Source organism: Amphiura filiformis, chromosome 10 (assembly GCF_039555335.1).
Source record: "Amphiura filiformis chromosome 10, Afil_fr2py, whole genome shotgun sequence".
Classification (NCBI taxonomy): Eukaryota; Metazoa; Echinodermata; class Ophiuroidea; order Amphilepidida; family Amphiuridae; genus Amphiura; species Amphiura filiformis.
Window position 1 is genome coordinate 60,887,998 of NC_092637.1, and position 12,632 is coordinate 60,900,629.

The window sequence follows — 12,632 nt, forward strand, 5'->3', positions numbered from 1 at the left end:
TGTCCCACCCCTACGCTACTGCCTTTGATATAGTCTAATCCTAGATCAGGTGAGTGGGTTCCTATGCGGTCAGAATATTTTTTACGCTGTTCCATTAAATGTGCTATTATGTGCCTACGATTTCCGCTATTTTACACGCAGATTGTCAATTGTGATGTGATCTGATGCCGATATGACCAGAGACGGCAATATTGAAATTGAGCGTTGTATATAATTCTATTAGCATAATACCCAGTACTTCCCTATGTAATATCCTGGATCAGGAGATTGGGTTTTCTATGCGGTTACAATACAACTTTATTCTCCCTACGAGTTCCGCAACGCTATGTTATACGCACATTGCCAATTGACTAACCAGGCCAAACACGGGAATTGCAAAATTGAGATACAGAGAAAAATAGGGAGCAATTAATAATACAATAGATAAGAAAAATGACATTTGTATAAGACCATAACTTTGTTATCCAAACACGCTTGGGATGTAAGGATATCTCCAAAAGTACAATTAGTTATTGTTCGAGTCGAATATGAAAATAACTCAATTTTTAAATTTGCCTCCTTTTATCTCATTGGGTCAGTTTGTGTCACATTAAATTAACATTTATTATACATTTTTGTATAAATATAGCAGATCAGGCGATGAGCTTTCACAGCTTCTTGTGGTGTTATTGGCAACAATATAGTAGGCTATAGGTCTACGCCTTGTAATGATTTTATTAAGCGCATAAGTATTTTGTATAGTACGAATATTAGGCCAACAAGACTCGACGCCAATCATCGAAGACCTATTGTATGGAAGCTTGAGCCTACGGCAGAATGAATACATCCACCGGTAGCATCAGTTCATTTATACGCATCATCATAGTATGCTTCCTCTTAAACCAGGCTCAAGGTAAAACGTTGTTTGTATATCTATAATATTATTAAACACTTAAAGCCATATTATAACATTTTCATACAAAATAGATTAGTATTTCTTTGCCATATAATGTTAGCTTTTACTGTCAGATATAGCCCATTTAAATTTTGAGCCGAACAACTAAGGCAAAGCAAAGAAAATTGGAATTTACTACCAGCGCCGATCGCCAATACGTATCATTCCTTCGGACGTGTTACGGCACGATCCTTTGTTGTGTAGATCTCGGTGGCCCACACCATGTACGTACTGTACGTACATCGTGTATGCGTTCGACTAATATTTCCATCATACGCGTAATAATGGAACGGATTAAATCTCGGATTTTAACAAAACTACAACACCTAGGGTCTTGATTTTTGCAGGGTATGTTGGTTTAATAAAGTACAATATAATCGTGTAAAAAACAGACTTTAAAAAAATGTTGAAGGTGTCATCCTCAGCTAATGTTATTATATGGCTTGCTGTTGTGAATTGTCGATCGAAGTATCCTGGGAATAGTGTCTCTGGTAATTTTGAAACGGGCTCCATTTCATCAACATCAATTCATATATTGGCTGGACTCAAAAGAGTATAGAAGCCAAGCTTGTGCGGGGGTAAAGCTGCTTATTGTTGTTGTAGTTGTGACTTGAATACTTGTAGGCTGCTTGCTTGAACGGTGGTTTCTTTTAGACTGTTACAGTCGGTAATGGTTCGGGGGAAAACCGAGTTTTTGTGGCACTGGATGCGAGTTTGGTGGTGAATAAAACTTTTTGTATTATTGCGGCGAGAAAGCCGGGTAACTGGCGTACGGTAACGGTCGCTGGGGATGTCTATCTCATCATGGACGATCTTATACATCATGGACAAGCGGGCTGTTCTTCTTCTCTCCTCCAGTGACTGCCATCCAAGGTCGTTGTGCAAAGTTGTTACAGTTCCTTCAGTACGCTCATAGTTAGATTTAACAAATTTTGCTGCGCTCCTCTGAATTTTCTCCACTCGATTTGTGTCATTCTTCTGATGGGGGTCCCGTATCACCGATGCGTATTCCACATGCGGTCTAAACAAGCTGGTATAAGCTGTTTCCTTCAAGCTTTCTGGACAGTTGTACAGATTGCGACGAACAACGCCAAGCATTCTACTGACCTTCAACAAAAGTTATCTTGAAGATGGACACCAAGGTAAGGGTGAGTCTTCACAACAGATAGTGTTTGGTTGCATAGTTGGTAATCCTGGTGTACTGGATTCCGGGTGTTAGGCTATGAATGATTTCCTGTGGCTATGAAGGATTTCTTGCTGTTGTCTGAACAGGAAAGGAACATAGGCATTTGATATCTGTAAACATTATGCATGGTCATGTACCTTGTGGCTATAACATGGATTTGACCATAGACTGATTTGACAGTAGTTTGGACTAACTGTGACTATTGGCTACAGGCATATGGCAAAGATCTCTATGTAGGCCTATACTTAGTAATAGATTTGTGTAGATAGCACTATCCTAGATGCACAATACGCCTTGAATCAAGGCAATAATAAAATAGTATTTGGAGATAATTTTACAAATGTTTTTGTTTTCTTACAACCAGTTTACGGTGCCTGTCCAGATGGTTGGACCACGTATGATGGACATTGCTACTACTTGTCTACGGCAACTAAGTCATTTTCAGATGCAAAATTATCATGTAAAAATGTGAGCGCCGAGTTGACAAGTATTCACGGTCCTGACGAAAATAACTTTCTTTTACGTAAGTTTATCTTCTATAGCATTTTCACCCTAGCGAGTCAGTGACATCAGTACACCATGGGCTATTTTACGTGCCTCATAGTACGTTCGTGCGGTGACATTAAAAATTCGTGCAGTGAGAATTAAAAATCCGTGCTTAAATTATTATTTTTGTGCCATTCAGGTTTCAACCGATTAAATGACCTGAAATAGTTCTTCCGTGAAGTAAGATCGAGTCGCAAATCCTATTCAAAAACGGTATTTAGTAGTGTTACTTTTAGTACCAAATACTTTTTTCTATTCAACCAAAAATTGCCTTACACCGCCTCTGGTATAGACAAAACTAACCAAAAGTTGTAATGTGCATCTTCTTTTGGCCCGGTTTTAGGTCACAAGTAAGTGCCCTTATTTGGCCCTTTTTAGCATTTTTGGTCGCCCGCATTTGTTTCGGTAAAGTATAAGTTTAGTAGCGGACTAGCAGGACGATTTTTAAATGTTGCCCCTCCTCACCTGGCTGGTTCGCCTATGCCTCTCATGTCTAAAAGATGTCTACGTGAGGTCACAAGATTTTAACCCGTGGGGATCTATTACCCTCCACTGCGACAAAAGTAACTACACTGTCTTGCTAACGTGCATTGTCTCCGCATAATAGCCCCTGCAGTGTGCATTTCATTGGACGTAGCTTAATCGCGATCGTTCGCTAAAAGCATCGGCGTACATACTTCAAGCGTTTAAAGACGCCATTATAGATGCACACGCGAAACACCTGCTGCGCCTCATCGCGTTGACGTCATTGTATTGCCCAGACCTTAACAGTTAGGACGCAGGACAACCAATTCTTTAGAAATGCATAGTCGCGCTAAAAGTCGATCGATACATGTTAAAATCAGCACAATTCAGAGATATACCTTTTTGCTTCGAAATTTATTTTCTCGGTCAAATATAAAGCAATATTTTTTTGTGCTTGGATATACATTTTTTTTAAAATCCTGGTGTTAAAATTCAAGCATCATATTTTGTCTTTTAGTGTGATATTTTTTTTCTAGGCCTTTAGTTCGCCCGCGAGAATTCATTTTTTAGTGTCTCAAACTAATATAGTTTGCTAAAGAAAGATGTTTCCCACCTCTGTAAAGCACATCGTGTGGGTCTATATATTATAGTTTTGTCAGAATTTCCGTTTTTATTTTACCCTTTTTCCCTTCATGCTCCGAAAATGTCAAATTATCTCGAGAGCAACCAGCAGAAATAATCGATATTTCAATTGCTGTCAACCAGTTCCCTTTTCCATTGAAAACCAGGATTGCCTGACCAGCGATTTGGTAGCCCAAATCCCCAATTCTGGTAAATGAGGTGAATTTTGGAAATTTGCTCCCGTGATAGCCTGCAATTTCAATTTATAGGGGCTATGGATTCCATGATTATGAAAACCATTTTGTCTGTTTGTTTGTTTGTTTGTTTGTTTATTTACCTAGGATGAGGTCCATGGGAAAATCCACTGTCCAAACCTAGAAAAATTCGCGTGTTATTAGAGGGATTTTAATTTTCTGTCCCTCCTATCTCCAGGTGAATTTTGAATGACCCCCCCCCCCCATCGCGGGTTGGCATTTTCATTACACCCTTCAGACTTGCGTTCGGGTTTGTGTAGGCCTATTTGTCATAATTTAGCGCTATAGGACCTACTTTCTAAATGCATAGCTATAGCCGTGCTATATAAATATTATAAGGTACCGGTATGTAATATTATGTAGGCCTATGGAGGTGGGGTGGGTACTCAACACATTTTAACCATGACTTACAATGCAAGGCTCATTGTTGCCATACATGATTTTTCCTTAAGGTCATTATAATAGGTTGTTATAAACTTCCATGTTTAACCTTGTATTGTTTTGGCTGCTTCATTATGACTTTCGGTGGGTTTAAGCAATTTCAAACAAACACAAACAAAAGGCACTATACCCAGTCACCTTCATGACAATTGAAACACTGGGTAATTTCTTTGCTATATTGAAGTTCTGGCAACACTGTATCCAGGCCGGGCACCCAGAGATATCGATCCACAATGCTAGTATTTCACGCGTGGATTTGAAAATTTTTCAGCTGGTAGTCAAAAATTATGGAATCAAAACGGAAATTCTGACAAAACTATGATATATCGCTCACGGTGATGTGCGTTAGAAAGTTGGGAAAAATCCTTCTTTAGCGAACTATATTACTTTGAAAAGCTAAAAGGTAAAAAAAAAAAAAGGCTCGCGGGCAGAGTTGAAGCCTATCAAAATCGAAAATCTTACACTAAATGACTGAATTTCACGACTAAGTTTAACACTAAGATTTGAAAAAAAATACAGTATCAAGCATTACAGTTTTTCCTGTCATTTACTGAAACAATGAAAATTATTGCTTTTCATTTGGCCGAGAAAAATAATTTTACACTGAAAAGGTGTAACTCAAAATTTTGTTCATTTGAATACCAAATTCGATCGTTTGTATTGCCTTATTAAATGACTGAGTGAGCCTTGCAGAACAATAACAATCGGTTGTCCAGCGTCCTAACTGTTAAGTCTTACTACAAGTATGACAGGTGGCCCACATTTGGTAATAGCAGGAAGATGCCACTGACTTAACAGATTTTCTACTACTAATGCAAACCTATCACAAATAACGCTGGGTTGTTTGACAAGCTGTCGATCGGTTATGAATAATTCACCGATATCGACCACTTTCTTAACTTTGATTAAGGTTGGCATCAAGCCGGTGAATTTTGAGCGAACTTTGCCTGTTCATTGTGTCTACAGAGTGCCCCAAACGAGCTCAGTGGCGTCTGACATAAATAATAATATCGAAAATAATACTTGTTGTCCATAAAAAGAAGGAAATGCATCATAGGTTTTTCATACGATATCCAGCTGGAAGTTCAAGTCATTAAAAAAACCTGACCTGACCTTTCTCTGCCCATGATTCACAGTGCTATGTTCGATTGCGTGTGTTTCCTCGTGTGATTTACTACATGATTTAATAAATAAGACACTCCCAAACAAACCCAGCACAGCGACCTCAACCCTTACCCTCCAAGTATCGGAGAAGTTGTTTACGTTGCTTGGTACCCCCAGGTTTGAACCTCAGGACTCCTTGCGTGCCAAGCAGGACGGGCAACGAAACCGTGCGTACAATAGATGTCGGGTGATTGCGTCATCATGGCAGGGGCTATTTTAACGTGCCTCACTGTCACGTACGTGACGAGATAAAATATTCGTGCAGTGAAAATTAACCATCCGTGTAGATATGCTTTAATAGTAGACAATGGTAGAGCCTTTCTTACGGTCACATTCAGGTAAAAATGTCAATTTTTTATTTTTGAAACGCACTCTACTTCATCAACACTTTTATCTCATTGCACGAACGTGACGGTGAGGCACGTTAAAATAGCCCCTGCATCATGGTCATACCATCACGTGGGATGCATACATGCGCAGTGGTTCTATAAATTTGTTAGATTTGACATATTAAAGTCACATGCTAATTTGTAGTGCCGCCTCCAGAATATCCTCCTCGGTGAAAGTCAAAGCAGTGCAGTAATTTTATAAGATCTCACAATGTTTTTTTCTACAAAGCATAAACCACTCCACTCTACTTTGCTAGACTATTGTTACGGTCAAAAGACCACGGCTCGGAAATCAGTTATCTGGACTACAGAATATTATTATGAATCTAAATTGGGGAATTAGTCCAAGAGGAAAGCAGAGCGAGGTACCAGATTTGGGGTCCCAAGGGATGAGGGAAAATGAACGGGAAAGGAAATGACTAACACAAAATGAACCAAATGAAACAGAAATTAAGTTTATGAATTTATTGTGAATTTACAACATCAGACAAACTGATCAAAATATAATGTGTGTTTTAATAATAAGTCTTACCAGAGTTACATTGCATCATAATAAGTATAATTGAATATGATTCACGTGCAAGACATGATGACAATATAATCGCCATCATGAGCCAATCCTGGGCACGTCTTTATTGGTTGCAGGGTTAACAAGGAGTGAAGTCTTTATTAACGCACAAACAAAACATCGCTACAGTCAGTGCAATTGATTCACGGATATAAAAACGTTCACTTGATGAATGGTTATCATGGCATACTGCACTATGATCAATATTCAATTATCGAATAAATTATCGTCAGAACAATATTCATAAATATTCCAATTGCACGCCACCTATAGATGAATAACCTTTCAAAAAAAGGAATGTTTGGATTTCAAGTAAGTTTTCTGGAATTCTAGTTGCCAATGCTACTGGAAAAGATTTGGAAATAAATCAATTAAGTCAAAATTGAGCCTCATAAATTTTAAGCTATATATTTTCCGTTGAAATATGTAGCATTTGGACACTTTCTAACAATCATAACTGGAGAAAAAGTGCGGAAACCAGAACTCCTCTGTAGGGGGTGTGCATCTATATTCTGGAATAGCCCAATATACAGACTATATTTAAATGATTGGAACCCATTATTACTATGTTAGACAGTCTGTTGCATTCTAATTTACAAATTGGATAGATTTTTTTTATTTTTGCAAGTTGACAAATTACAGCCAGATGGTGATGTCACACACGACCACCTAATTTCGGTACCCAAAAGGCCTGTAACCTCTTTTTTATCTGTCTTATATGAAGAACAAATGCGGACAAATAGAATCACAGTCATGTGGATCGGACTTCATGATATTACTACTGAAGGCAATTTTGAATGGATCGATGGGACCCCTGTAAGTATCAATCAATATCATAACATTTAGACAATAATAACTGCGCACCATCTATTTTGAGGTCATTGTGTGAAATCGGAGGGTTTTGTTTTGGGCTGAGGTATTTTTCCGAGGGAGCGGTAGCTCCCGAGGAAAAATACCGAGGCCCAAAACAAAACCCGACAATTTCACACAATGAACTCAAAATAGATGGCGCAAAGTTATTATTGTCATTCATTACCGTCGTATTTAATAATTTGAACAAATCAAAATAGCATTTTATGTTATTTTATGCCATAAAACGTCATTGTAGCGCGTCAGGAGTCATTGTGAGTTATTAATGACCTCGCAATTAGTGCGCGGTCAGGCAATCAATTTCTTTTGATTGGATCACAGGTTTCGCATATATTAATGAGGTTATGAATAGCTTATAGTGAATTGTGAGAATGAAGAGTGGGCGTTTTTTTTAAATAGAAATTTAGCATTGGACCCGCATTGGGCTCTGTTAAAATGATCAGAACTTCAAAAATGACTCATCAATAGTCGATAATGCCAAACTATCATTATTTTATTTTCATGACAGTACGGCTTTACTGATTGGATTCATCATTCGACCGGTACTTCTGAACCAAACAGCTGGGGAGGTGGCGAAGAAGATTGCATTGACATGAAGAGAGGAAGCTTACACGATATTGCCAGTGGATCATGGAACGACGAAGACTGCTCTGGTCGCTATAGATACATGTGCAAAGCAGGTAAATTATAATATATAGATACTAAAAATATGCTCATCTGCAGAGGCGTACCGGGGGAGGGAGGGGAAAAATTTCCATTGTGAGGTATAGTTCCTCTTGTACTGTGTGATGATTGCCGCCGTAATATTTTATATTGCGATTTTGCACATTTTCACCCCCCCCCCCCCGAAAACGTTATGCTTCTTCCCCTCTCCCATCTGGAACAAATTTATACTGCAACATATCAATTTGTAAGCGCTCTTTTTTAAAAGTCACAGTTCATTGAATTTACAACCGTATGACAAAACAGGCGAAAATATATAGTAACTTTTTGCACAAGATTTGCAATTTAAAGAGAATTGACCATTGCTCATTCTACTGACTCTAGTATATGGACAATATAAGTGGGCTTTCTCATTTAATGATATAAAATTTGAAAAATATTGTAAGGAACACTTGAAGTTTTGACTTTTAAAACCTTCATTTTGGTCAACAAATGTGTTTGTATAGGTAATTGTCAACAGATTTTCCACATTCGCCTTGCTATAACATTGAATTGCGTTATCTGTTGACTTAGTGACTGAAAGTGTTTTTAGGGAGAAGTGTTAGCTTTCGTTTGATCAAAAAAAATTCTGATTGAATGAAGGGAACACTTGAGGTTTCGACAAAAACCAATCAAAGAAGCCCATTTTCAGCTAGAAGCTTCAAAGCTCTACTGTGGTGGAGACATTCACTGCTTGTTGTTCTCTGCTTGGAAGCTCTTGGAGGAAAATGTGTGCTCATGTGTATCGAGGTGACAACTATGCGCATGATGGTTTATAAGAGAATCATTTTTGTACAGAAACCTTTCCATATGAGCATGAGATCAAGTTATGAGCTAGTACTGTTGTCAAAAACAGGTCTTTTTGGGAAAAATGTATATCTTCAATAGAAAAGGTAAGAATTTTGAGATGGTGGTTGGCTTTTCCTCCCAGCTATACATACACTTTAAGCACATATCATGAGATTTAGAAAGTTGATTTCGAGGACAGTTAAGTGTCAAAAATATGTATTTTGCCATAAAATTTCAAATAATCCAAATTATTTGATATCAAAAGGACATTTATCGTATTCAGAATACAATTTGGTGTATCTGATGTGCTCTCAGGTCCTACCAAAACACTACTGTACAAACTTCGCTATCCGATGTCTTAAGTCAATATTTTACATTTTGTCTCAAAACTAGTACTGTTCATTTTATGGCTGACGATATGTACCTTGTTATAGTCGTCATATTGGTTCGTTTATACTTTCATACAGATTTTATTCACGCGTTGTAATACATTTTGTTAACAATTTATGAGTTGAAACGGTGTTTTGTTAAAAAACAATGCTTTTACAACCATACATTGGTGCACCCTGCTCTCGTGTTACGTTCACTTTTCTTTTCTTGTTTGCGTAGAACTTACTAGGGAAACTGAGGCAGTAACGCATGTACCAGATGAACCGGACGACGATGGTAATACTACTACTACTACTACTACTACTACTACTACTACTACTACTACTACTACTACTACTACTACTACTACTACTACTACTACTACTACTACTACTACTACTACTACTAATAATAATAATAATACTAATAATAATATTATTGAATTTTGATGGTGAACAATAGGCCTACAAATTTTCCAGTAGCCCGCAAAACTCAAATATCGCTAATCTGGACTAAACTTGCTTAGAGCAATAGATACAGCGTATTTGCATATCAATACCGAGGAAAATGGGTTCGATGAGAGAAGATGAGAATCTATTCTCATCTCATCTCATCTCAGCATGTCTCAGCATAGCGCCACCATGAGCTTATTTCAGTTGCGATTAGATGTAGTCTCGGGTCAGACTGTATGCGGCTATCACGAACATACTAGGAACGACGAGCGTTAGGAACGACACAAACTGGCTGTGTAGGAGACTAGTTTGGATGTGAACGGCACTCTGACGTTCTCCGACACAATGTCGTAATACGTAACCCGTATGGCGTTAGCAGTGAACGCCTCTTCGCAATCTCTCTATTATTATCGATTTCTGATTCGCGTCTCAAAGAAACTTGCCATGAAAGAAAAGGGCGCTAGAAAAATTATGTTGTTCGTACTATCAACTATAATTTTGTCGGTATGAGATCAAACATGTTGACATAAAATTATTATAGGCTTAGATCATGGACAATAATATATCAAAATTGGGATACCCAGTTCGGTTACCGTACCAAATTGTGTTTAACTTGTAATTTTAAAGGACTAATTATAATTATTATTTTGTCCATATTTCATTGCAAGATATACAAGGTGTGCCTGAAAGAACTGTATCGTCGGAAACTGAATTGCTTTGGTATTCTAACGCATAAACCAAACATAAGTAAATAACTGCTGTCGTTAAGGAATATATCAGCTATCAAATACTTTTTGAATATTGACAATTGACAGCTCCGTTTTTGAAATAAAAGAATTTTACGAAACTACCTCATTTTCAATCCGTCCCACGGAGTCAAATATTTATGCATGACAATAGACACCTCATGCGCTGATGATGCGCAGCGATTAGCACTCCGAATACAGATCAACGATTGATATTTGAATTCGTGGAAAGGTTTCAAAATGAGGGAGTTTCGTAAAATATTTCATGAACGGTGTGGTCAATTGTCAAAATTCAAAAAGTATGTGATAGCTGATTTATTCCTAAACCACACCATTTCTTTAGTTTTGTTGTAACGTTGAAATACCCAATTAAGTTTCCGACGATACAGTTCTTTCATGGAAACCCTGTAGGTTAAGAATGTAGGCCCTGTATGAACAACATATTAAAATATCGAGAAGGCCTTCACTGCTCTTTCAGCGTGTTTATAGTGGGAGCAGATGTGCGGTACATTGCGGTATATTTTCAATCACGCAGGACATTTGGAACAATTCTCACCCCCAAGAGTTATCAAAACAGATGCTACATGATTATACTGTTGAATGGGCTGTTTATAGCTCGCGCCACAATATTTACACATTCCCCTTGTGACCTCAGGGTCATTGCAAATGTACGATAATGTTAGTGCGGTACATAAAAATACGGCTAATGTTTATAGTGAGCAAGTTTCCGGATAATTTCTGACCGGATAGAAATTATACCGCAATGTACCGCACATCTGTTCGCACTATAAACACGCTGAATGTGTCACCTTCGTTCATTAAAGAAACCAATAATTGTTGTCTTGCCGGATTATTGCATGTTTCATTGCATGATAGTAACACAAATACACTGTAAAAAAGTTTGCTCTATTCTGAGAATCTTTTTACATATAATCGGAGCTTCTGCCACAGAAAACATGCATGTCTTTGAAATTATGGTTCCATTATACTCCTTTATAACCCAAAATTGCATTCGAAGCCTATTACCTCATTCATACTGTGAATAATAACTATTTTCTAAAGCCTGCATGCATGCTTGCACGCATGCTTGCACCGTGACCAAATAAAGCTACCACACATTTTTAGAGTGTATACCGACTACAATTTAAACATTATTGAACGCCTCCATTCCACGAGTACCACCTGCCCAAAAGTAAGGGTCGCTTCAAATAGATGTAACGTAGGCTATAATACGTCGGACGCATCACATACTGGTCTATATCGAAAAACACGTATTTCTAAAAAAACGCAATTGAAAATCCTTGTATTAAGCTTACCTTTCTATAATTTAATTAGACTATGGATTTTACGTTACATCTAAATTGTAGTCGGTACGGTAAATACGTATTTTGTAAAAATCATAAATAGTTTAAATTTAACATTTTATAACTAATTATTTAGGAAAAATTGAGGTATGTAATTTCTTAAATTGGAAGAGCGCCATAAAAAGAACTATAATACCAATTTTCTCGAAAAAGTAAAAAAATTCAAGACAGACCAGTATGTGATGCACACGACGAGTAGAATCATATGCACTTTAAAAAAGTTTATTCTGCGATCTAAGAAAACTGTATCTCCTTCTTAGTCTAGTTTTACTCATTTATTTTCTCCCTAAAACAGATATTTCAACGCGCTGTGGTGAAGGATGGAGAGAGTTCAACAATGCATGTTATTTGTTTGAGCATACTGTCCATTATGTTACTTATGTGGAAGCCGAAAGACAATGTAGCCTTCTAGGCGCGCAGCTTGCTGTCATACACAGCCAAGAAGAACAGGACTTTTTAGAAGGTATTGTTGCATTTTGAAGTGTGGCCTTGTGGTTTGGCAAAGTGCATTGTTATACAAATATTGAATGTTTATGATATAGAGTATATGTGACGTGTCATGTCAAAAGGAGACACTTATCAATTTTGAGCTTTTTACATATCTTAAATATAGAGATATTTTGCTCCACAACACCGTTTTTCTCAATGAAATCGGGCATTTCTACGCGAAGATATTGCGTTCGTAAGTTATGGTATTATAAGATTGGAAAATTGAGATATCGGCCTTTAAAAATATTACTGACAATGTTGAGAGTAGGAATAATCTTGAAAA

General features: G+C 37.5%; 1 protein-coding gene across 1 annotated transcript in view; it reads left to right on the plus strand.

Moving 5' to 3' along the window:
• Window positions 1-645: 645 nt before the first annotated feature.
• LOC140163108 (macrophage mannose receptor 1-like) overlaps window positions 646-12,632 on the plus strand; it is a 33,982-nt gene continuing 21,995 nt past the window's right edge. Inside the window, exons 1-6 of the mRNA XM_072186484.1 lie at window positions 646-892; window positions 2,485-2,643; window positions 7,293-7,384; window positions 7,947-8,118; window positions 9,539-9,595; window positions 12,156-12,323. Of these exons, the coding sequence (XP_072042585.1) occupies window positions 817-892; window positions 2,485-2,643; window positions 7,293-7,384; window positions 7,947-8,118; window positions 9,539-9,595; window positions 12,156-12,323 (724 nt within the window). The 5' untranslated portion in view covers window positions 646-816. The remainder of the gene's footprint in view (window positions 893-2,484; window positions 2,644-7,292; window positions 7,385-7,946; window positions 8,119-9,538; window positions 9,596-12,155; window positions 12,324-12,632) is intronic.